This window comes from Amphiura filiformis, chromosome 19, assembly GCF_039555335.1.
Source record: "Amphiura filiformis chromosome 19, Afil_fr2py, whole genome shotgun sequence".
NCBI classification, from domain to species: domain Eukaryota; kingdom Metazoa; phylum Echinodermata; class Ophiuroidea; order Amphilepidida; family Amphiuridae; genus Amphiura; species Amphiura filiformis.
Window position 1 is genome coordinate 36135603 of NC_092646.1, and position 26952 is coordinate 36162554.

Here is a 26952-nt window from a genome sequence, read left to right on the forward strand (position 1 = left end):
TAAAATTTCCTCTTGAGATTAAGACGTAAATTATTGGCTTTATTACGATACATTTTGGCCATCTGCCAGTCATTAGGTTCATTACTTTTATGTGCTTTTGCATAATAATAATCACGATCTTTACAAATAGAAAAAAATTCACTTGTTATCCACTCGGGTTGAGAGGTTTTCACATGCTTCTCTTTTATTGGAGCATGAGTATTACATGCTTCATTAAACAGTGTTGTCCATGTTTGGAGAGCTTCATCTACATTTGTATAATTATTGATTATATTCCAATCTATATTTTTTACTGTATTTACAAATTCATGTTCATTAAAATGCTTGAAAGATCTAGATTTACATATCTTAGGAGATGACTTAATTTGTTTAATTTTACGTACAACAAAGATAAGATTGTGATCACTAATTCCTAGACTGTGAACACCAGAAGCACAAATAATTTCAGGTCTAGACACAAATGCAAGATCAATAATTGTCTTACTTTTATCAGTGACACGAGTAAAATCATGAATAAGTTGAGTGAGCTGAGAATGATTAGCAACACGTGAAACTTTTTTAGCATCAGCTGGTTTAGCTACATCAAGATTAAAGTCACCTAAAATAATAACATCATCATAATTAGAAGAGCAATTTTGAAACATAGCATCAATTTTATCAATATAGTCAGCTTTGGCATCAGGAACACGATAAATAGTACCAACAATAATTGGTTTAGTATGGGGAAGACAAATTTCTAACCAAAGAGCTTCAACATCATTAATATTTAAATCACTATTTACACGATAATTCAAACTATCCTTTACATAACAAACAATGCCACCATGGGTATTGTATACTCTATCAATTCTACACAAGTTATAACCATTAATTTTGACTTCACCATCATCAATATCATCTGTCAGCCAAGTTTCAGTTACACATAAAATATCTATTTTGTTGTCATGAAGAAGAATATTAAGGTAATCCACTTTATATCTTAAACTTTGTACATTAAGATGAGCAATTTTAGACCTTTATTGAGAACACACTTGAGATCAATAAGCGGCTCATTACAAAAGGGAGTTCATTTGAACATGTCCTATAGAAACATGATTGACACTAATATGGGCCATTGTTATCATAATCAGTGACACAGTTATTATGAAACACCAATGAACATTGAATGCATGAAATGGTTTGATGAGATGGGATTATCTTACAAGTACACTCAGCACATATTGTATTGTTATCACTTGAGACTTTACAATGAGATGGTTGATGGGATGAATGGATGGCATTGTTAACTGTGTTAGTTGTGTCACTGTAATTATTTACATCATTATTGCACATATTATTATTTTCATTACATATTGGAGAAACATGGTTATTAAACACATTTGAATTACAATTACTTGGCATTTGCAGATAAATTGCACAATCAGGATTTGAAGAAGTATCAACATTGAAAACACTATTAGCATCAAAATTTAAATTAGGTTTTATCACACTGTCATTGTTCTTCCTCTTATTTGTGGAAACACAGTTTTTGTTTATTTTATAGTCCGGTCCTTTGTGACGCGAAAATTCAAGTAGTTCATGTAGTTCCTAGCGAGAATGGCTGTCCCTTGTTTATTTAAATGCAAGTTATCTTGAGTACTCAAATGGTCAAGTGTAATGTTGCTGTTGTCTATATATATTTCCAGCCATTGGCATTACTTAGTATACATAGGCGTGAGTTAAAATTGGTTATCCAAGTTCTACTAACACGGTTGAGTTGTGTTGTAAGCGAAGAAATAACAATGTCAATGTCATATCTTATAGCGCTTATAAGATGGCAAAGTTTATCTATACAATCAGAAGGTGTGTGGGTATGTAGATCATTAGTACCGCAGTGGATGATTACCATTGTAGGCTGTGTTTCTTCTATCATGGCATCGATGATTTTAGTCCACAAACTCAGTGTACTTCCTGGTATACACCGGTTGACAAGTCTATATGTTCTTGACATTAAATCGACCATTAACAAACTTTGGTATAGAATCTCCAACGAGTAGTATGGTTTTCCTTCTGTCATTTTGTCTATGTTGAGATGGCCTGTGATCATTAGTAGAAGCTTGCTTTGGTGATACTGGTGTAGTCACTGGTGCTTGCTTTGGTGATGCAGGTCTAGTCACTGGTGTGAGGGGCTCAGGTACAGGTTTAGACTGTTTGGCTCTGGACTGTTTAGTTGAGTTCTTAATCCAGGGAAGGGGAAGGGGAGGGAGATCATGGTCATCAGAGTCTGGTAGAGTATCCTCCACACAAAGAATACTGAAAGAGTTACTTGTAGGAATTGTTGGGAGATCCATAGAGGGAACAGGTAGCACAGGAGGGACAACTGTAGGCTTCTGTTCAATAGGGGTATCACAAGAAGGAGTGTTTGCAGAGCAAGTAGACACGGCATAGTCATTTATACAAGTTTGTGTTGCGCTGTCCAAGAGGATAACATGGGCATGAGTCTGGGTACCAGTGCTAGTAGTACTGAGTTCTGTTGAAGTTTGGCAAGATGAAGATGTAGATGACTTAATTGGGGTGGAGGTGAAAAGCCCAAGTCCATCGGATTGATCCAGTACATGTAGGTCTATAGAGCTGTCATTGGGATCGCTGTTTTCAATTTCTTGAAGTTTCAGTTTAAGTCCCAGTTTGTGAAGAGTAGTTTCAACCCATTTATCATGAAGGGTGCCTTGCACTGATAATGTTGTAGTACTAGAATAGCATGTGATGGTCACTGTTGCAAGAGTGTTGTCATGCTGGTTCATCAAACATCTATAAATATGTCCATGTGCTCCTTTATCTTCTGGTGGGCCATAGAGATCGCGAAGTTCTTGTATTAAGTCATCATATATGTGTGATTCCACTGAAATAGTGGTAGATCGTAGTCTAGGTTTAATTTCCCAAAATGGTTGAAGAAAAATATCATCATAAGTAAATCCAGTAAATGTAGATGCAGAACTAGTACAGGTAGTATCCATAGAAGTCCATGCAGCCATTGTATTGTCCATTATACTATTATAGTCATCAAGTGTATTGATTATGTAGACAGGATGTCCTATTGTGGTGGATCAATACACATAAAGTTATATACACAAGTTCATGTATGATATACACAATAATTAAGTTGAAAAACACATTAATAATGTCTCAAATTCACAGCAAATAAATAAATGAAGTATACCAGTAGAATCCTTGTGACACAAGCAATACGATGATATAAAAATCACATGTGAAATACAGCAGGAAATTGTAATATTTTGTTATTTAGGTGTCATTTGTGGGTCATTGTTCACAGGAATTAACTTTGGCTGAGGGTTCCACATGTACTTCAGAATTTGGGACCAAAGGTTATCTAGGGGTCATTTGGTGTCATTGTTAACAATTAATGTTGGTTCTTCATGAATTATACTTAGTCAAACTCATTAGAAAAATGAAGTACAAGTCCTAAATAGGGAATGCAAAAGCGAGTTCGACATTTGTGATCTGTATGTGAATCTCCTTGTCTATAAACCACAATGTTGCTGTTTTATTAACAGGAATTACGAACAGAGGACTACCTTGCCAATCGTAAAGGTCCCATTGTTGGTTCTACCCTGACCGAGACTACCAACAAACAAGGAGGACTGTTTGGTCTGGAGACATCAACAAGTAATACAATGATTATATGTGACACAATCTGGTTCATGGGGGCCAAAGGAGGCATTTTGAAAATTGAGTTACTGTAATTATTACATTATACATACAATAGGTTATCATTTACTGAAAACACCAAAGGTCTAGCATCATTGGTTCTAAAGTTATGAAGTTTTTTGATGCCTATTTTCTTAATGTATTTTATTGTTTTTTACTCCATATTTTTACCTTTATCTCAGTTTCAAATTTGCCACCTTTGGCCCCTATGGACCAGATCGTGTCACATATTGCAAGTTTACAACTTTAAATATATGTTATGTCCAAAGTGAAATTCATATTGCCTATACTTATATGTGAAATTTTATGTTTCAAATGGCTGGGACTTTGGCAATTACACATGCATAGTAGTATCTTGGAGCATGATTTGAATAGATCTGGATTCTGGAAGAAGATTTGAAAAATATTAACCAATAATTAATAAGTGTCTTTTGACCTGTTAAAATAACATGGAAAATATGTGGTTTGCATAATTTTGATACCATTTATCTTGTTTTCAAGGATTTGGTCTTGGAGGGACAAATACCACAATTGCAGCAGGCGGAGGACTCTTTGGAAGCACCAATACCAGGAGCAGTCTCCTCTCAACGCCAACAGGAACTAGCAATGCATTTGGATCAGGTACTGGTTTATTGTTTGGCTAAAAAATAAAACAGGTATATCTAAATTATATTTTGGTCATCTTCATTAATTATCAATTTGGACACTTTCCCTCACACTTCATGGTCTTCACTTGGAAGTAAAGTTCTAGGGACCACTGGTTTGGGCACCCCTGGAGCATGGAGGCTAGTGGCAATTATAAAGTTGCTGCTTGCCTTCTAAGATGCAGAAAGTATGCCTGCAATTACTAGGAGTAGCTCAACTAGTGTTGAGTTGTAGGCAACCAGTAATAGTCCACAAGTTGCATGCTGTGAAGACTCGCAAAGGTGCTGCTTGCTTTCTAAGATGTGCATGAAGTATAAGCAATTACTAGGAGTAGCTCAATTGGTGTGGGTTGTAGGCAACCAGTTAATAGTCCGCAAGGTGCTGCTCACATCCAGGAGGCGAGTGTTCTTACTCGTACACCAAGCAGGTGCGCAGTAATTGGCTTGTGCATAGACTAGGACCAGTCAGTGGTAGTTTTTGTATACAGGTGTTTGACTTTCCAGCAATTTATCCCTCAATCGATGCAATTGCTTGTTGATATGACCATAATGTTGTTTTTGTTTTGTTATTTTGTCAGCAGCATTTGGTGGCAGTGCTTCTGATAGTCTTTTTGGTCAAACCAGTGGTACAAGCACAGCATTTGGTCAGCCAGTTACCAGTTCATTATTCGGTAGCCAGCAGACAATACCGGTGGTAGGAACCACCGTCAAATTCCAACCAGCAACAGGATCAGATACTATGGTGAAGTATAATGTATGTACGACTGTTAATACAAGACATATGGTCATCACAGCTATGAAAGAATATGAACACAAAAGTTTTGAGGTAAGGCAATAAAAAACAGTTTTCTACGGGCAGACAGACTCTCCAAGTAGGGTCTGTCAATCCGGATGCTTTATTTATATTTTTTTTGGAAGAGGCTAAATTAGTAACCCTAAAAACATATTTTGAAATTTTGTGATTTTATTTTGAGTAATTCTTAAGTGAGGATTCCTCATAAGTGCTCTAGAAATTTGGGTCAAAGGTCATCAAGGGGTTATTTGGGTCAGGTTTTTGAAATGGCTCATTTCCAAAGTTTATAAGCCTCTGTTAATGTAACGTGCACACAAGTGTGCATATATTGAAGTAGTTGTGCTCAAGGTCTAAGTCATTTGGGGTAATTTTCCACAATATTCAAAATGCCCCTTTGTTTACAGAATCCGATGGATTTTCATGAAGTACTTCACTGGAGTGATTCTTGGCTGAGGGTTCCACAGAGGTACTTTGGAATTTGAGACTAAAGATCTCATTGGTGTCATTGTTAACAATTAATGATGGTTCTTCATGAATTGCACTTAGTCAAACACATTATTAGAAAAATAACATGAAAGAAGAATGAGCCAAAATAGAGAATGGGAAAGAGGTCGACACTTGTGATCTGCGGATCTCCTTGTCTAACCACAATGTTGCTATTTTAATAACAGGAATTACGAACAGAGGACTATATTGCCAATCGTAAAGGTCCCACAGTCAGCCTCATTGGTGGTTCTACCCTGATGCAGACTAACAACAAACACGGAGAACTGTTTGGTCTGCAGACGTCACAAGCATATGTAATTGGTGGACTGCAAAGCAAAGTGGTTGGAAGAAGCACTGGTAAGATATCAAAGCATTTCAAATCCCTTGGTGGTTTCCTTTTTGAAGTGAGCAATTTCATGTGAGATGTTCATGGAGCCACTAACCAGTCCAATTATGTATGTAAAGATTTCATTGTTTCCACTTTCAAAGTATAAGGCATATGAACATGCAACATCGAGTGTCCATGAGTAAAGAAGTATTAGGGGGCTGGCATTTTCTTCGGGAGGGGGGGGGGTCCCAAAAATACTGGGGGGGTCATAGAATGCGCTGCACGCGCATTCTTTAACTTTGCAATCGAAATGTGCATACAATCTATGCAAAATTTTTACACGCTCCGCACGCCTTCTTTACACTTACAATAAAAGTTTTAACGCGCTCCACACACTTTTTTGACTTAAGTTTTGACGCACTCCGCGCCTTAGTTCCGGCAATGAATAATTTTTCTTGAGTCTGTGTAGTTGGAAGGGGGGTCATAAAATTTTTTCGACCAGCGATAGGGGGTCGTAAAAATTTTTGCCCGCGATAGGGGGGGTCATAAAAAATTGACTCCGGTCACTGACATATTTGTGACCCCCCCCTTCCGAAGAAAATGCCAGCCCCCTTAGGTATGCTAAGTTTTAACAAAGATCATTTGAGGTTATTTTCCAAATTGTTCAAAGTGTTCCTTTGTCCACAGAATCTGGTATTTTAATGTAACTTCATTGGAGTGAGGGTTTGTCAGAGGTACTGAGAAAACTTTGGGGTAAAATAGATCAGTACATGTACCTTAAATCTAAAAGTCTTCTGCAACCAACCCAGTGTGAAAACTACTAGTTTCAACATTCTAAATAAACATGTTTTCATTTATTTGTGTGTTCAATTATAGGTGGAACAGATAGGTTAGGCCAAGAGGAGGCAGTTAGGAATGTAAGAGAAGAAGATTGGGTTACACCGAAAGCAGCTCAGTGTGCTGTGACAGCTGCTGATGCTACAGCAAGTAAATCAGCAGCAGCAGCTGGGGCATCAAAGATAATTCAAGGTAAGTTAGGCCAAGATGAGACAGTTAGTAAAGCTAAGGATGTTAAACAGAAAACAGCTCAGAGTAATATACCAGCTTTCTGCTGCTACAGCAAGTAAATCAACAGCAGCTGTGGCATGAAAGATAATTCAATGTAAGTTAGGCCAAGAGGAGGCAGTTAAGAAAGCTAAGGAATAAGAGGCTAAACAGAAAGCAGCTGTGACAGCTTTATCCACAGAATCTGACTGGATTTTAGTGAAGTGATTCTAGAGTGAGGGACAGGTCACAGGTCATCTAAGTCCACAGAATCCAATGTGTTCAGTAGAGTGATCCTTGGATAATGAAGCCTCTGGAACCCAGGAATATGGGGTCAAAGGTCATAAAGTGGGGTCATTTGGGGCCATTGCAAAAATGTCTTTTTAGTGTTTCTGAAAATTCTCCCATCTATCTCCTTAGTTTAAGGCATCTGTTCCATGATAGTGGCGTATTATGTAAGCTATATGGGGTAAGCTTTGTCAAAGGTCGCAGGTCATAAGGTAATATGAGGTCATTTCCCAAACTTGCTCAAAATGTTTCTTCCAAAAAAAGAAAGCTAGACCAGAGGTGGTATTTAGCTAAATGCTCAATTCACTGTAGGTGCTCTTAATCTTAATAGGAGATGAAGATTTTTGCATCAGCAAGTTATATTAGGTTTATTAATATTACATACAGGAGATGACAATTAATAATTCACATTTATTATTTTTTGCACTTTATTGTATATATTTTTGTATTATTATAATTATTCTTATTTTTCTTCAGGTGGGGCATCATTAAACAAATTTGTAAGCGAAGATGCTTTAAAACAGTATGAAACAGTACAGAAGAAATTGGAAGAAACAGTGCATGCATACCAGAGCTTGAAATCCAGTTCAGATGCTGAGGTTTGTTTATCATGCTTGTTGTATAATGCGCTATTCCAGTTAAAATCCATAGCCCCTATATGAAGACATGATCTTAATATGATATCCCACACTGGTAAATTACAAAAGGGGTTTTACCTGAATGGGTGACCCATTTGAAATTCACCTTCCCTGTGTGGAAGATTAAGGTCATGTCTTCCATATGAGGTGTATGGATTTGGCCATTGGTGAGTCAGGACATACACAGATATAATTAACAATAACTTAATAGAAACCTTAAATGGCGAGAATGGTTGAATGTCTGTTGGCATGAAAGCAACCAAATGTGAGAAACTAGTAAGAGACGTCTTTAAATCTCAACCACTGGTTCCACCCAGTTGTCCAGTAGGAGCTGACTTCTATTGTTCTAAACAATGGAAGGCGGTAATGCCATCAACCAGCGATCGAGTTTTGAAGCCACCCCTAAAATACTGCGGCAAAGCATGACTGTACATGATAAAGACTATGCAAGTACGAGCTGCAGTAGAATCCCTTGAACACAGTTGAACCCACATTTGCTGAGGAGGACGAAGCCCTCAATATTTGTCAAAATTCTGGGTTTTTTACATGATTGTAATGTACTAGCTTTATTAAACTAAAAAATATGCCCTGCAAGACTTAGGTGCTGTAGTTTTGTCAAAATTTGAGATTTTGAATAAAATGCAGGAACCATTGTTTTATTATTACTACGATGGAAATGTTAGTCGAACGCGTACACGATGTTCACAACACAGTATGTACATGGCGTGTGGGATGGTATACACACACATCAAAGGGCTGTGCCATAGCACAACTGATGCAGTGACAGGCATTTGCGACGTCTACGCTGGTAGTAAATTGTTTGGCTCAAAATTAAAAGGGGTCATATCTGACAGTAAAAGCTAACATTTTATGGAAAAGAAATATTAATCTATTTTTTATGGAAATATTGCAACATGACTTTAATTCAACTACAATTTGCAGAAGACAAAACCCGATTTAAAAAAGTCTAATTATCATCAAGTACTAAGAATCACATTTATAAACAATATATAGTTTTATGGCAGATACTGGTCATACATGTACATGGCCTTTCATTTTATTTGAGTTCATGCTTGATCTTTTTATCAATTTTTTTTTTTGGGGGGGGGAGGACATCACGCTACCCTGGCTACATACCTGCATTTAGTATTCCAGTCAGCAGGCAATAATATATTCAAGGTCATTGGTGGAAATGTACTACTTCAAAAATTACTTATTTCTCCTCAATACTCACCTTTAACCTTTGACCTTACACAGGTGAAGAATTTCCGTACTGACATCATGAAGGCAGTGAACACACCAATCAATGTCATCTCAGTGCAATCAGCCAGGCAGCTCTTAGACCAGCTACAACGTCTTAGTAAATTACTTGCTGGAGAAAGAGTTGAGATATCTGGTGGGAGACAGGTGTCAATTGCTGCCTTACCATCAGCGAAGGCTTATTGTCTAGAAGCACTGGCCAGAAAACTTGTGGTGAGCTTGTTATTATAAAATGTGATTGAACGTACCAGCAACCACATCACAGACTTCCAAGTACTTGGGTTTCATGATGGGTTCTAAAAGAGAAGAAAAGTGTGAGCCTGCATGGGGAGCTTTCCGGAAGATGGAATGCTTTTGGAGAAGCCCAGAGAAGCCCATCCGTGCAAATCAATGCAAATTTCAATTTGTGTGAGATAACCTGTGTTACCGTCATCCTCTATGGGTGCAAGTCATGGGTTATCACCAAAGACATGGAAAACAAGATCATTATACCTTTGCAACATCTGGCTATGCAGAGTCATGTTAAACATCAAGCATGTGGATCTGTATACAAATGAAGCCATCTACAATCTGACTAAGGGACCGTTCACAAACACTTGTTAGGGGGGGCCTGATGCAAAAAAATTTCATCACACAACATTTTTGGGCCCCCCCCTTTTCAGACCTCAAAAATTTCAGGGCCCCCCTTTTTGACACGAAAATTATGGGTCAACCCCATAGAAAAGCATATAAACTCAATTTTTTCAGGGCTCCCCCCCTTAGGAGGGTCACACAATTTAAGGGCCCCCTTTTTTGCATCAGCCCCCCCATAACAAGTGTTTGTGAACGGTCCCTAACACCTGACTAATACTGGACAGGCTATAATATTCTACCATATTTTCTGCAGGATCAATGTGACACAGAGATCTCGGTCAACCATGAGGCCGCTTTTCCTTACGCAGCTGTAACTGTGGCTTTATGGCAAGATTACCCAGAGCTAAAGGAACTCATGCTGGCTCATTTCTACAAAGGTTGCCCATTCCTACTCCCATATTACATTGCTAAAGAAGATACACAGTCTATTGAGGACTACTACAAGTAAGTTGAGTGTTGCCAAACCTGTGATCATGTAGCCCAATTGGGCTACTCCATTTAAAATCCACACTCCTCATGTGGAAGCTAGATTTAGCTAATGTTTTCCACAGAGGGAGTATGAGTTTCAAATAGAATAGACAATTGGGTAGCTTCCATTTGAAATACTTACTCCAGTTGTGGATCAGTATAAAGGTAAAGCCATAATACAGGGGAGTATGAGTTTCAAAATGATTAATCCTGACCAATTACATTTGAAAAACATACTCCCCCTGTGGTTTATATTTCCAAAATCTTCCACAGGGGTAGTGTGGATTTCAACTGGAATAGCCCATTGGGTGTCTTTTTGAGATATTCCTCGCAACTTTTGACCATTCTCTGTTCCATAGAAATGGTTAAGAAATTAATTGGGAGACTTTTCAACATTGGCTCCTGCCACTTCCGGAAGTTTCATGACCCATAGAAAGTAATGGATAAGAGAAAAATTGGGTGATGTGTTGCCTATACAAACCGGGATTCTGCCTGAAAATGTGTGGAAACCAAAAGGGGAGTGACAAAGTGAACTGACAAATATAGGCTGATGCTTATGATCTAGCAAAAAAGGAAGATATATGTATAAAAGTAACATTATTGTTTATTGACCTTATGCAAAGTTATCATACTTTCAGTGAACAAAACAGTCTAACTCACTGTGTATACTTTCAGTGATCTGGGATTTGTTCAAATTGTTGTTAATTAAATGTGGTCAACCAGAAAACCTCACTTTTTGGTTAGTTGGAATCACCAACATTGTGGCCAAAACCTTTGGCCTTCAGCCTCGGATGACTCTAAATCATCCACCCAACTGAAGGCCAAAGGTTTTTGGCTGCAACATCGGTGATCCCATCTAACCAAAAAGTTAGTTTTTCTGGTTGACCAGATTTAATTAACAACAATTTTCACTAAAGTTCATTAACCCAGACTTGTAATGATTTGACTTGATGTTTACCTCAACTCGACTTGAGTCTTAAATCCCTAATGACTTGACTCAACTTGAGATTCAAGACCCAGATGACTCAACTCAAAATTCAAGCCCCAGATTCCTCTTCTTATCGTGTCTACACAAGCTTGAAGCTACAACCATGGCCAAAATGTGTTGGGACACTTATGGAAAACGTACACTAAATTATGATAAAGTGGAGGTTTCTTTGGCGACAAGCCTAAACCCTTTCCTAACATCCCAACCCTCCCCCTTCCCCACCAATCAATGTTGGGTGCCACTAGTAGCGATGTGACCAAAAAGGTAGGATTCAACATTGATCGGGGGGAGTGGGGGGCTTATTTACATTACCCTATCAAAACCGTCCCAACACTTTTGGCCAGCATTGTCTCAGAGGTATAAAAAATCAAACTTTAAAACATGTTCTTTTGCCTATATCTCTTCAACCATAGCTTGTATGGATTTACATCAAATTTTCCATGAAAAGAAAGAAACTATTTATCTTGGCACACACATAAAAATATTTGATTTTACATCACGTGATATAAGGATATGGTTACATTTTATATGCCACATCATGTATTCTACAGTGCGTGATGTGCATCATTAGCCTATGTGAAGTACATATCTTGCTTAAAATAACGTTGTATTTCCAAGGAGTGGTGATTTAGTCGCCAGAAGTACATGATATATGTTGACCTGAATTGATTGAGGCGTTTTAAAGCATTTATTTTTTTGAAAAGAGCAAATTATACTTAAAAAAAACACAAAAATATTTAGACAAAGTAAGAGACTTCAATCATTTTCATCTTTGGTATCCAAAAATTATGTCCTATTTCAAACGAGTAAATATATTTGTCTAGTCCAAAACCCAAAAGTAGCGTCCGCACAATGTTTTTTTCTTGTTTCTATATCACCATGACCTACTGATTCAGAAACTGACTGATGCCACCTCAGCACCCTTGGGCATTTCGAGATATCCAAGATGGCCGCCAAAATGACTGCCATCCACAGAGGTCGGTATACACAAGAGTCGCATTAGTTTACATGTTCACGTAACCGCCTGAACTCATTTGCATAGGTTTGGAGGTGGGCTGATCGTATTTTGATTCGTCGAACACCTAATTTGCATAGGTTTGGAGGTTTCCATATTTGGGTTTACGTAATTAATTATTAACGACCCAGGCGTTGTTTACATCATGGCGTCATTAGAGCTGGTCACTTCGTCAAAATCCGACGAACGAACGTTTGCAGTTTTCTTTTTATTACTGTTATATCGTGAAATACCATGTAGCTGACGTGTTAGTCCAATATGCATAGGAAAATATTTCTGGCGATGACCCATGTTCACATTGGCTAAATAAGCTGTATTTTCGCTGGAAAGGGGCCGGGACGAGTCGGCCATTTTGTTTGCAAAAGGCATGTTCTTCTCCCGCGTTACCCGGAAGTGGCAGCACCAGAACAAATGACGTCATTTCTGGATTTCAGCCAGAACGGTTACGTTCACTGCCGTGCATCAGTATAGGCATCAGCTTATCTAGGTTTTACTAAAGTAAAACATCTTTGCTGCCATCACATATAAATAGCCAGATATAAGCTATATAAACATGTATGGTCATGGTTTTAGTGTCTTTGAATGGGTTTTAGAGTTCAACGAATCCATATTAGGCCATATCTAAACCACAGAAGTCTTTATTCAAGCTGAAATCCAATATGGCCGCCAAATTGACCGCCGCCACATATAAATAGCCATATATAAACTATATAAACAGGTATGGTGATAATTTTAGTGTCTTTGAATGGGTTTTAGGGGTCACCGAATTCATATTAGTCCTTATCTAAACCACTGACGTCTTTATTCACGCTGAAATCCAATATGGCCTTCAAAATGACGGTACAGAAGTTGTGGTATACATGCTTCTTTGCGGTTGATGATATATTTATTGTTGTATGCTTGGAAAAAGTACCTTCCCATCGATAGAAAGGTTACAGGTAAGATTGCTGTGATGTAGCTATATGTGAGAACGGGAACGCATTCGTGTCATCACATATATGTTCCAAGCGTGGAAACATAAAGTATTACATCGATCGCAAAGAAGCATGTAGATATTGTACCACAACTTCTGGTTGCTCATATCCTCCCTGGCTGTGACATTGTGGCATATCGTTGGGAAGTTGGAAAGGCAACTGTCATCAAAGTGCTTCAAAATGGCCATAAGTTAGAAGTTGGGTGATATGGAGCAAGCCGTGGATGACATAATATCAGAGGTTACCACCTTTGATGCAGCATGCGATGCAAGCAGTCAACTGGAACAACGTGAGCGATTGGGTACTACAGCACTTGGTTGTTAAAAATTACAACCACACCTAAGTTGAAACCTTGCCACCAACAACAGGGGCATTTGCTGGAAATATGTAAAACAAGCGTATTTGCAAGTTAGCATCTAGAGCCAGTGTTAAACCAGGATCCACCTGATCGATGTCAGTTGGGTTGGCTAAAAGATGAACCAAACAGATGTTGTGCAACCAGCACCATCAAAAATACTCATGATGATATGTTTATGGTTGTCAGATGGACAAAAACTGTAGCTGAGCAAAGTGATCATGAGGATTATGATATCAAAGCTGATGAATAAGTGACCACATCTTCCCATTCAACACAATTAAAGCTGTTTATATCGTTGTTATACCTCTTAAGCACACTCAGATGTATCAATTCATGTAAGATGGCAGCCTCCTTGGATTCCAAAGTGAATAAAGACTTCAATGTTTTTAATAAGGACAAATATGTGCCAAATATGAACTCATTGACCCCTATGACTTATTTAAAGGCATTAACATCAGCATCTAAACCTGCTTAAATAGTTGATTATAGCTATTTATATGTAATGGTGACGGCCATTTTGGCGGCCATATTGGATTTCAATGTGAAAGAAGATTTCAGTGGTTTATAGAAGGACAGATATGAATTCGTTGACGCCTAAAACCTATCCAAAGACGCCAAAATCATCACCATACCTGCTTATATAGCTGATATATGGCTATTTATATGTGATGATAGCCATATTGGCGGCCATCTTAAATATCTCGAAATGTCCAAGGGTGCTGAGGTGGAATCAGTCAGAATGAAGACTTCTGTGGTCTAGAGACACTAAACATTCAAAGACACTAAAATCATCACCATACCTGTTTATATAGCTTATATATGGCTATTTATATATGGCGGCGGTCAATTTGGCGGCCATGTTGGATTTCAGCGTGAATAAAGGCTTCTTTGGTTTAGATATGGACTAATATGAATTCGTTGACCTCTAAAACCCATTCAAAGACACTAAAATTATCACCATACCTGTTTATATAGCTGATATATGGCTATTTATATGTGATGGCAGTCATTTTGGTGGCCATCTTGGATATCTCGAAATGCCCAAGGGTGCTGAGGTGGCATCAGTCAGTTTCTGAATCAGTAGGTCTTGACGATATAGAAACAACAAAAAAACATTGTGCGGACGCTACTTTTGGGTTAAGTCGATATTTTGGGTTTCGGCACCAGACTATATAGTCGGCAGGAGTAGACCTACATTACATTTTATAACTGGAATTTATCAAAGCACTTTCAAAGAAATGTACGTTTGAAAAGTAACATAGCACATTCAAACAGAATTGTTATAATTCTTATACATAAATCATGAATCACAATTTCGTCTTCAGAAGATAGCAAGCATCACTTTACTATTCATCTGCATACCCTATGCGATTGATGAATTTTAAACGTATAGTCGTCCTGTATTGTGTATGTCGCTGTGTAGGGGTGTGTGTAGTGGGTGTATAGGGGTATGAGTGGTGTTTGTGGGGGTGGGGAATGCTCGTGTCAGGTTAGGGGGGTCTGCATTTTTTTGTTTAGTTCTAGCATGCTTATGTTCCTTAATGTTTAATAATCACAACTGCAACAGAAACAAAATATATAATGTAAACAAATTAAGAAACAAATTTATTTATTCATAAAAGTAAACCAACATAGGGAAAATGCCTAACAAATGCATTATATTCCTTACTTTATCATGTTTGTTCTTTTACCTTGTATCTTAACAACTGATTTATAATATAATGTACATTGTGGTGATCATTATTGTTGTAAATGATGATGATGTAAATGCACAAGATGTTTTTAAATTCATATACTGTTAGGTCATGCCGATTTTAAGGATGAATACTAGTAAATGTAATAGCTCATGATTTAGAGATAAGTTACAGCAAAAGGTGAATGATCTTCATGATACAACATTACCTATATAACACAACAAACGCGGTATATAATACTAAGAAGCCACAATAAATGCGCATAATAGTGACATTTTACATTTTATTTGAAAAAAGGAGTTTGTACGTCTGCAAAGTAATTTGAAAGAAAATTGTCACGAAATAATTATAACAATAAAAAAATAAACTTGGACGGAGTCGAACCCGCGCTGTCTACTGGAGATGACCAGCGCGCTAACCAATTGAGCTATCGAAGACCACTGGTTATCGTTTGGTTTTGTATATTGACAAGTGTCAAATTAATCATAATATTAAATTGACAATATTGTGCTAAAAAAGTTGAATTTCTGAAATGATCATATCGGTAATCCATATTGTTGTGAAAATAGTGTGTCGATTTGTAAACCATAACACCATGAATCCACGATATACCACCCTATTCTTAGAATAAAAGCAATTGACTATGATCAGACTTTATATAGCAATGGTTTATCGATGGGATGCATTCATTTGCGTATGGTCATGATGGTCTTTCGTTGGATTACCGTCGCATCCTAACTACAAAGTCCATACAATATATTTAAATTGCATGATTAGTCTTACTTTTGGAATGAGACTGAATGCGGACTTGCTTGAGTGATCGTCAAGGAATTCTTTATAATGCGTTAACTCACATGTATACGGTTATCTTGTTTGAATTATAATGTTCAATTCAACAAAATTATGACCTTGTTTTATTGTTAATGTATCAATGTATGAATGATTCTATAATTTTTTTTTATTCTAACATGATATTATTCTTATCTTTACATAATCCAAGCATTAAATTGGAAAAACAAGTGTGCATGGGTTCGATTCCTTTATTTGCTTTTTGATCACGAGATGTTGTGATAACTTTTATTTTCTTCTATAACTTTAATATAAGATTTTAATGGGTGGAAAAAATAATTTGTAATTTTAAAACCTAACTTTTTGACAGTTAATGTAACGAATAGTGAACTTAAACAGGGCCAAAAATATGGCTTTAAGACTTTTGAAGTGAGCAGTCTCTAAATTTAAAATATAGTAATTTATATTTTTTGGGGTCAAGCATGATGATAGGATCTCTTATTGCTCCAAATTTGGTGTTGATATCATATTTACTTTTTGAGTTATAAGCAAAAAACTGAAATTAGATGATTTTTTTTCAACTTTTCAAATACAACCATGGCCAAAATGTGTTAGGACACTTATGGAAAACGTACACTAAGTTATGGCCTTATTTATGTTATTGTTAACGTGATAAAGTGGAGGTTTCTTTGGCGACAAGCCTAAACCCTTTCCTAACATCCCAACCCTCCCCCTTCCCCACCAATCAATGTTGGGTGCCACTAGGCGCGTGTGACCAAAAAGGTAGGATTCAACATTGATCGGGGGGAGTGAGGGGCTTATTTACATTACCCTATCAAAACCGTCCCAACACTTTTGGCCAGCATTGTAGATAATGTGTTTCAGCCCTGACTTTCTTTATTACTATAATTCTAAAGTAACCAGTGCAGAAATGTCATCTTACAACAATCAATTTCAAAGCAGAATCAATTTATTCTTGGTGAAGACATTTCAATGAGATTCATTTTTTATTATTTGTGTATCGCTCATTTCAACAGAGCACTTGGCTATGTGTATGATGCCAATGGACAATAGAAACACAGGACAAATACCTCAGACGTCTCAGCGGTTTTATGAGGCTCTATGCTGCAATCATTGTAACTAAACCAATACAAGCAGAGAACCAGGTTTGTGGAGTTAACCCTAAAATTGTTAATAAGCATATGTGCCTAGTAACGAGTTGCTCTGACAACAAAGATATTTATAAATTTTGAATGAGCAACTCGTTAAAAGGTACATATGCTTAGTGTCTCAGTGGTTCATGCGACTCTTGAAATTTAGAAGTATACATATTTTTCCCTTTATGAGTAGACGCTCAAACATGGCAGTGTCATCAGTACTCTTTGGGTTTAATCTCTTAAAGGAGTGTTTCGTGATCCTAGCATCCTCTTTTTATGACATTTTTCAGTAGATATCCACGAAAAAAGCTTGTTCCCAAAATTTCAGTTGATTCCGATTTTGGGTTTGCGAGTTATGCATGATTATGTGTATTACACTGCTCCATAGACAATGCGTTGTAATTTCGTTCTGGTGCACCAGAATGAAATTCAAATTTCACAATATCTTTGCAAAACGAATTAATCTGCAAGAAATATTTTGTACATAAACATTATGTAGTCAGAGGTTTCCAGTGATATAAAAATCTCAACTGGGGGATGAGGCTGTGGATCACGAAATGCCCCTTTAACATTTTCACACCATGAATTTGCAGGTTCATCCATTTGGACCATGTGAAGGTTTGACTTGGTTATCAAGGGTCATGAATTTGGAACCACAACCTGATGTTACTGCTACAATGCTGTATGATTTCCTAGAGGTAAGTTCATATTGATTCAAGGGGTATTTTGTGATTCTATCATCCTCTTTTTAGGATGTCAATAGATATCCATGAAAAAAGCTTATTTGCAAAACTTCAATTGATTTGGACAATTTGCTGTCGCAGAAAATAAAGGAGACAATAGAAAAAGTGATCCTGCCTGGGAATCGTAGGTTTGCTGAAGGGCTACCTAACCATGAGCGAACACAGTCGTTAATCCCTCCTACCAGACTTCAGAGCCATGGTCACAATTTGCGTAATTCCCACAATTTTTCCAAATTCCGTGCCAGGACCGAGCGCTTTCGGCTGAGTCCTATCCCATATTTTGTTGATCTTTTAAATCAGTAATCTCCTCTTAGGATTGTTCTTCAGTGCCATGAATGCTGTTTTATGGTCTGGTGCAGCTGCTATAATATTTGTAATTCTTTAATGTCATTATTTATTATAATTGTTTTGAAATTTAGTACGTTTTGATGTTTTCCAAAAGATGTGCAATATTTGGTAAAAGTTAATATTTTGTGTGCAATTTGTTTTTGATGCCTTTTAAAATTCTTTAAGTGTTCAATCTTTTTAATATTTTAATATGTATAATTGGTTTGTAATTTTACATGTAATTTGGCCATTTGGCCACGATATGTGATTTAATAAAATACCAATAATAGAATCAAACCCAGGACCTCAGGTTTACGAGACATGTGCCTTAACCACATAGCCACAGGAGCTTCATGATTAGGCTGGTGGAAATTCAAACCATTAAGCAGTCACTCAATCTTATCTCCTCTCCACAATAGCCCATAGTAACTAGGGCCTAAATGTGAGAAATAAATTGCCATGATTTAGGGTACAAAAACAAACAACCAAAAACACATATCCGACCCTACTTGGAAAGTCTGTCTCCCTGCAGAATATGTTGGTTTTTTTTGTTGCCTAACATAAATTTTATGTCTGCTCTTCTGTAGGTATGCAGCCATACATTAGCCTCAACGTACGGAGGACAGTTCTTTGAATTACTTGAGGTACTTTGGGAACAGTATTTTCCAAAGTAAGTTTGGGTATAATTATCAGATATAAAATGCAGACATGTTTGAACCAGAGTAAATTAAATACTCCTGATTATAGAACAATACAGTACTGGAGTTTTGTAATTAAAAAGATGGTATCCTATTTTGCCAAATAGAATTTTAGCTCTTGGAACCTGGGGGAGGGGGCACGCAAGTTTCACAGTGTACACATGCGTGATCAGAGATCACAGGATTTGCCCTTTTGAGCAAAATACACCTCTAAAGAGGAATTTTACAACAAATTTTACCCCTAAGCAGGAATGTACCTGAAAGCTACCCCTAAGCAGGATTTTATCTGAAAGGTACCACCCTTGCAGGTTTTTAATTAAAAAAAACCCCAAAAGTTTCTAATAATTATGCTTAGGTGGTGTTCCTAATGCAAAACATGCCAGTGAAACACGCTTCGTGAAATAGCGGGATCCGAAAATGACTAAACACACCATGTACCACCTAGAAGTATAAAAACAACCCTTTTCCTTGAAAACAGGCATTTTGGCCCCTAAACGGGATTCGTGCAATTCGTGTTCATTCTCTGAAAAGGACCCTTAATTTGTGTTTTTCTGGTCATACATGTGTATGTGTATACGTACACTATGAAACTTGAGTGCCCCCTCTCCCCTGGGCTTGGAACTAACTATATTAACCAAAGTAAGGGCCAAAAACATCGAGTTTCAGGGTATGTTTTGTATTTTGTGACAATATAAGCTGAAAGACTTGTACAAAGTCTAATGTGAGTCTATGCACTCTTATTTTTTTATCATTAAACACTAATTCTATTTTAATATCTAAGATTAAGAGCAAGAGTAATATCTTCAAGATTCTGAATACTTGAGACTTGTCTTTGAATTTCATGCAATTGTTAGAAAACATACAAAACATGCATGTTTTTGTCCATAAATTCCTAAATATAAAAATGTTGAATTTTATTGCCTTTTCGGTAAATCCCATAAGCCTTTTGCGAGTACACTGGAGATGTCGTCATTTGACGTCACGCGACTTGCAATGCGCAGTAACGATGTTTAATAAACGATGTGCAGATCAGCGCAGATCGGCATGACGTCAACATCTCGGGTGTACAGGCAAAGGCTTATGGGATTTACCGAAAAGGTCAATTAGGATTGGGGTATGTTTCATTTTGGCACGCATAGGAGGGGGAGGCAAAGCAGTCTTCAAGCGCGATTGTGTGTGGAACTGGAACTATTGATTTAAATTTTATCACCAGTACTAAAACTCTGAATATGCACTCCCCCATATAGAGCCATAACTAGTGGATTTGGTAATGGCAGAGAGGGCCTGTCATGTTCCTCTCCACACTGAACAAGTGCTATGCCATACTTATCCTTTATCTGTAAATTATGGCTCTCTGAGCAAGCACCAAGTAAGGTTCAGCTTCTTGATGATAGTGTTTTGTTTTCTATTTAGAATTGAAGCCATTACTCCAGCCTTTAATGGACCTGTGTTAAGGTTGAAGAATTTCTTAGAAGTAAGTTTATATTTTCAATTTATTTTAACATTATTAGGGACCTTTCACAAACAAGTGTTAGAGGGGCTGATGCAAAAAGGGGGGCCTTTAAAGTTTTGACCCTCCTAAGGGGGGCTCTGAAAAAATTGTCCACACATTTTCACAGGAAAATTGAGTTCATATGCTTTTCTATGGGGTTGACCCATAATTTTCATGTCAAAAAGGGAGCCCTGAAATTTTTGAGATCTGAAGGGGGGGGGGGATTTCGGCAATGAAATTTTTTTGCATTAGGCCCCCCCTAACAAGTGTTTGTGAATGGTCCCTTACTCCTGATATGGAGTATTTTCAAGATTTGTTGATGGAACTGTTAACCCCCTGAGCACTACCTGCCGATCTAACATTGCCTCTGATTGGTCAATTACATGATATCTTCATTTTAATCACCAATCAGAATGGAGCTTTGCAAATAATTCACCTCAATTTTTTGCTGATTGGTCAACCAATAGGCATGCAGGTAGTTCTCATGGGGTTAAAAAATGACTGTGCAATGCATTAAAATATCAACCCATCAATTGAATACCTGAGTGGAAGAAGGGCCCAACTCCTTTTTAGCTGCGGGTAGCAGCTCTATAAGTCACCATGTCTCTCCGTTAGTCCGTCCATCCGTCCGTCCATTAGTAACAAATGCTAAAAAATGCTGTTACGTCAACATCGTTTGTCGCATGGCTTTGGTACTTAGTGAGGGGGAGGGCCTATACCGGCCCCATACTGGAAAAGAGTTTCGTCCCGAAATATGCTAATTAGGTCATTAAAGGGGCATTACACGATTTTCAACAATTTCTAAAAAATGCTGTTACGCTATAAGTCACCATGTCTCTCTGTTAGTCCGTCCGGCCGCTAGTCCGTTAGTAACAAACGCTAAAAAACCGTTTGTCGCATGGCTATGGTACTTGGTGAGGGGGAGGGCCTATACCGACCCCATACTGGAAAAGAGTTTCGTCCCGAAATCTGCTAATTAGGTCATTAAAGGGGCATTACACAATTTTCAACAATTTCTAAAAAATGCTGTTACGTCAACATCGTTTGCCGCATGGCTATGGTACTTGGTGAGGGGGAAGGCAGGTACCGGCCCCATACTGGAAAAGAGTTTCGTCCCGAAATATGCTAATTAGGTCATTAAAGGGGCATTACACGATTTTCAACAATTTTAAAAAAATGCTGTTACGTCAACATCGTTTGTCGCATGGCTATAGTACTACTTGGTGAGGGAGAGGGCCTATAGGGCAATTAAGGGAAATTTGGGAAAAGTGGGGAAAATGAGTGAAATTGAGGGGAATGGGGGCAATTAAGGGCAATATTGGGGAAATTGAGGGAAATTCAGGTGAATTAATTGATTTTGTGGGCAATTAAGGGAAAGTGAGGGGAATTGGGGAAAATTGAGGGGAATTAAGGGAAATTTGGGAAAATTGAGGAGAATTAAGGAAATTGAGGGAAAATCAGGTGAATTAAGGAAATTTGGGAAAATAGAGGAATTTAAGGAAATTTGGGAAAATGAGGGGAAATTGAGGGAGAATTGGGAACATTGAGGGAAGTTAAGGGAAATTGAAGAGAATTAAGGGAAATTGAGGGAAATTCAGGTGAATTAAGGGAAATTGACAAGAATTAAGGGAAATTTGGGAAAATAGAGGGCAGTTAAGGGAAATTTGGGAAAATGAGGGAGGGGAAGTTGGGAACATTGAGGGAAGTTAAGGGAAATTGAAGAGAATTAAGGGAAATTCTGGTGAATTAAGGAAATTGACAAGAATTAAGGAAATTAGGGGATTTAACACTTGATGTCAATGCGCTTTTTTCCCGAAAATCGTGTGGACATCAAAAGTGTCCAAAATCGGTTTCGAACACTTTCGATGTCAAGGCGCTTTTTTCCGAAAATCGTTTGGACATCAAAAGTGTCCGAAATCGGTTTCGAACACTTTGATGTCAAGACGCTTTTTTCCGAAAATCGTTTGGACATCAAAAGTGTCGAAATCGGTTTCCGAACACTTTTGGTGTCAAGACGCTTTTCCCCGAAAATCGTTTGGACATCAAAAGTGTCCGAAATCGGTTTCGAACACTTTTGATGTCAAGACGCTTTTTCCCTGAAAATCGTTTGGACATCAAAAGTGTCGAAATCGGTTTCGAACACTTTTGATGTCAAGACGCTTTTTTCCGAAAATCGTTTGGACATCAAAAGTGTCGAAATCGGTTTCGAACACTTTTGGTGTCAAGACGCTTTTCCCCGAAAATCGTTTGGACATCAAAAGTGTCCGAAATCGGTTTCGAACACTTTTGATGTCAAGACGCTTTTCCCTGAAAATCGTTTGGACATCAAAAGTGTCGAAATCGGTTTCGAACACTTTTGATGTCAAGACGCTTTTTTCCGAAAATCGTTTGGACATCAAAAGTGTCGAAATCGGTTTCCGAACACTTTCGATGTCAAGACGCTTTTTTCCGAAAATCGTTTGGACATAAAAAGTGTCGGAAATCGGTTTCCGAACACTTTTGATGTCAAGACGCTTTTTTCCGAAAATCGTTTGGACATCAAAAGTGTCCGAAATCGGTTTCGAACACTTTCGATGTCAAGACGCTTTTTTCCGAAAATCGTTTGGACATCAAACGTGTCCGAAATCGGTTTCCGAACACTTTCGATGTCAAGACGCTTTTTTCCCGAAAATCGTTTGGACATCAAAAGTGTCCGAAATCGGTTCCCGAACACTTTTGATGTCAGGACGCTTTTCCCGAAAATCGTTTGGACATAAAAAGTGTCGGAATCGGTGTCCGAACACTTTTGATGTCAAGACGCTTTTCCCCGAAAATTGTTTGGAAATCAAAAGTGTCGAAATCGGTTTCCGAACACTTTTGATGTCATGATGCTTTTTCCCGAAAATCGTTTGGACATCAAAAGTGTCCGAAATTGGTTTCCGAACACAATTTTTCAAATTTTGATTTTTTTTTTTTTTTTGGTGTGGATGGAAATACCCTTTCTGGCATTATTTTAAGATGAGCGCCCTCAAAGGTTACGCTCACAGAGGGGTTACAGGTCAAAATAGGGGTCAAACTTAAACCTGCTTCAAAGACACCAACACTGCAAAATTGAATTCCTTGTCCCGCAGCGACCGCTACGGTTACCAACGGTCCTTGTTTTTACAAAAATGAGTTAGACCCAGCATTTTATTGCCAGCAGACTGTTCTTCCTTATGAAAAAGATGAGCCAAAATCCACTCTCTAAATAGTCTTCCACATACACTTAATCATGGTTTTCATGGAAGAAAGGCTGGACAGGTCCAACTCCATGGAGTTGGGCCCTTCTTCCACAAATATAGGGTTAAAGAGGAATTTTGTTCATCCATGAAATCTGCTTTTTACAACAATTAACTTTCTTGCTGACATATTACATGAGTTCTACTTGTGCAATAAATGGTGATTACCTAATTTCTGTAGCTATTTATAACATGGAACTTAACTGGCACTTGCAGTATATTAGTGGAAGAAGGGCCCAACTCCAGCTCGTATTAAGACCTGTACCGTTGCCATGGAAACATCATATATAATTTCGAATGTTTGTACTATTGTATGTTCATGTATTAAATGTCCCCTGAAGATGAAAACATTCTGTCTATAAAACTTCTCCAAATATTAAGTTTTTTCTTAATATCTCAAAAACAGTTTTGATGGAGTTGGGCCCTTCCTCCACTCAGGTATTCAATTTGAACTTACACCATAATGTATTTTGTTTATAAGTTGTGTATAAATAGCTTAAAAATGAAGGAATATTATCATCAGGTATTTCTGAAATGAAAAAATTGCCAAAATTCAAGGAAAAGAGCAAAGCCCCATTCAAATACATGTACATTTCTCTAGTTCTCTACTTAAAGCCATATTATAACATTTCTTTAAAAATAGATTAGTATTTATTTTCCATAAAATGGTAGCTTTTACTGTCAGATATGTTCCCTTTTAATTTTGAGCCGAATAAGTGAGGTAAAGCAAAGAAAATTGGAATTTACTACTAGCGCCAATGCATGTTACTCTGGCGGTTGTAATATGGTACGATCCTCTGGCATGTGTGTGTGTGTCACGCATACGCCCGTGTGCAATGAGGGGTGTGTTGACATCGAATACGCGTTCGACTAATATTTCCATCGTAATAATAAAAGCGCTGATTCAGGCGGTTTATTCAAAATCTCGGATTTTGACAAAACTATAGCACCTGAAGTCTTGATTTTTGCAGAGAATCTTTGTTTACTAAAGTACATTACATTCGTGCAAAAACCTGAATTTTTTTTTAGGGCATTCTCCTCCGCAAATGTTATAATATGGCTTTAAGTAGAGAGATTAGGCCATGTGAACAGAGACGAGGGGCAGTACCAGCTTTCTCACATTTTTGATGAGTTTCTGCAGCAGGGACCAAGAAAATCCCTAGAAGGAAAACCACCTGGCAACCCAAAAAAATCACGCTGGAAATCCCTCTAGTGTCGGTTGTCAGTAGATGCAGTCATTCCTCATCAAGTGTTGACAAAGGCAACAGTTGTTGCTGAAACGTTCACAAGTAAGTGCATAATTGTAACATTAGTTGCTATAAGTCCATGTGTTTTCTTTTCAATTTCAGACATGTATCAAGACCCAAACATTCCCACCACCAAAAGGCATGCTTACTGATGAATTCTGGAGATGTTGATGATGGCAACTCTAGCTGTGATGTAAATAATAATAGTGCAATTGGGCTGCCATTTGTTCACCAAACTAATTTATGTGGTGCTCCGGTGCATATGTGTACATGTGTCTCCTTTAACATATTAGCTAATAATAAAAACCAGACTCATCTCAAGTGCAGGTCACCTCAAATCATCCCCAAGGATTACATAGAACATTCCCAAACCATGTGACTTGGATATGATTTGAAGTGACCTCCACTTGAGATGAGTTTATTTATTGAGTTTATTTATTCCTGGTTATTTTGTAAAATGAGACACATGTAGCAGCTGACAAGTGCATCATTTTGATATGGATGTACACATATGTGCATGTGCCACATATATTGGGGGGGGGGGGGTACTCAAGTTTAGTTTTGTTAGGGATGTGCCTCCAAGAATCTAAAAGTGGACTCATAATCATATTCATACCAGTTTTCCATGAAAATTTAAACCATTTTTACACAGATTTTGGCCCCCCCAAAAAAAAAAAAAAATACTGGTACCACCACAGTATAAAATTTAATGTTAAGTTTCTGGTGAATTTGAACATAATAAGCATTGCTATGCATAAGATATCTATATATTTGATATCATGATTATGTGAAACCCATATCCACAAACTGTCAAGGATTACTTTTTGTTTTTTAATATGGCAGTGAAGATTGAGATATGCTTTAAAATGACATAACATTTATTTTTGTGCTGTATATAGTTTTGAAGATAAGAGTATATTTTTAAGGGTTCTGTAGATGTAAGTACCAATGCATTCTGAAAATTGGGCTATTCCATTTAAAATATACACTACCTATGAAGAAGATTTGGAAATATCTTCCACAGGGGGAATAAGAATATTTCAAACTGAATGAACACATTAGGCAGCTCCGTATGAATTTCATACACCCTCTGAGAAATATTCAACCTGAATAATTCTACAGAGGGAGGGTGGGTTTTGATTAGAGTTGGTTAATGTTCTAATTCCATTTGAAATTCATGCTTCCACTGTCGAAGATATTTCCAAAATCTTCCACAGGGGTAGTGTGGATTTTAAATGGAATAGCGCAGAAATTCTCCAATTTTCATTAACAAAACTACCGACAATTATTGATAAATAATCCTCATTTTCTGAAATATTTTTGTGCTTAGATAATAATTATGGGTACCACATCTAAAAATCAAGTTTCAGAAATTTGGCAACTTTTTATTGCATGTATCTTTAATGTTAAAATTGGTTAATAAATATTGTGAATTCTCATCCTTAGCTACATTTTAGTTTGATTAAAATACCAAAATTATTTTATTAAAATAGCAAAAATAACCAAATGTATCAAAATGTCTGCATTCTAATAATTATGTATAGGCCTATACATAACTTTATAACTATAAATCTTGGACATTGCAAGCCATTGGGCTTCCGAAGATTGTAAATATTGGGGGTGGGGGTGGACATTACCCAAGTTGTTAAGGGGTTCCTGTGGGGGCCTTATGGTACTTGACCATGGCCACCAAAATTACTGGGGGATCCCAGAGGGGGCAAGCTGAGCTCCCTCGGTTCGGGAGCCACAGAAGCTATTTTGAGGTCTTAGAAACAAGTTTAGATATTAAAATCTGGGTACCCTGCATGACCTGTACAAAAAGGTCACATTGACCTAGTGTTTTTCCACCATAGTGCAAAAAAATATCCTTTATTTTTCCACAATTCCAAGATTCATGCAACAGGGTGCAAACTAGGCCGCCTTGCA

General features: G+C 37.5%; 2 protein-coding genes across 2 annotated transcripts; both read left to right on the forward strand.

The window, feature by feature from the left end:
- The first annotated feature begins 3065 nt into the window (after positions 1 to 3065).
- On the forward strand, positions 3066 to 17252 carry LOC140140534 (uncharacterized). Its single transcript, XM_072162293.1, has 10 exons — positions 3066 to 3116; positions 3552 to 3663; positions 4207 to 4326; positions 4931 to 5175; positions 5814 to 5985; positions 6833 to 6985; positions 7766 to 7887; positions 9184 to 9399; positions 10073 to 10263; positions 17143 to 17252. Exons 1-10 carry the CDS (start codon positions 3066 to 3068, stop codon positions 17177 to 17179), a joined length of 1419 nt encoding a protein of 472 aa, XP_072018394.1. The 3' UTR covers positions 17180 to 17252.
- A 591-nt stretch (positions 17253 to 17843) lies between these two features.
- Positions 17844 to 25249, forward strand: LOC140140535 (mRNA export factor GLE1-like). The gene is made up of 4 exons (XM_072162294.1): positions 17844 to 17960; positions 18920 to 19002; positions 20444 to 20504; positions 25129 to 25249. The coding sequence occupies exons 1-4, from the start codon at positions 17844 to 17846 to the stop codon at positions 25195 to 25197; spliced, it is 330 nt and encodes a 109-aa protein (XP_072018395.1). The 3' UTR covers positions 25198 to 25249.
- Positions 25250 to 26952: the final 1703 nt, after the last annotated feature.

Bases quoted from the DNA above. Each gene is read 5' to 3' on its own strand.
- LOC140140534 (XM_072162293.1), top strand. From the start codon at position 3,066: ATGTCCTATTGTGGTGGATCAATACACATAAAGTTATATACACAAGTT. The intron at 3,664-4,206 runs GTAATACAATGA...CTTGTTTTCAAG, and splicing joins TGGTCTGGAGACATCAACAA to GATTTGGTCTTGGAGGGACA. The intron at 5,986-6,832 runs GTAAGATATCAA...GTTCAATTATAG, and splicing joins AGTGGTTGGAAGAAGCACTG to GTGGAACAGATAGGTTAGGC.
- LOC140140535 (XM_072162294.1), top strand. From the start codon at position 17,844: ATGAATTTGCAGGTTCATCCATTTGGACCATGTGAAGGTTTGACTTGG. The intron at 17,961-18,919 runs GTAAGTTCATAT...GCTCTTCTGTAG, and splicing joins TGCTGTATGATTTCCTAGAG to GTATGCAGCCATACATTAGC. The intron at 19,003-20,443 runs GTAAGTTTGGGT...TTTTCTATTTAG, and splicing joins TGGGAACAGTATTTTCCAAA to AATTGAAGCCATTACTCCAG.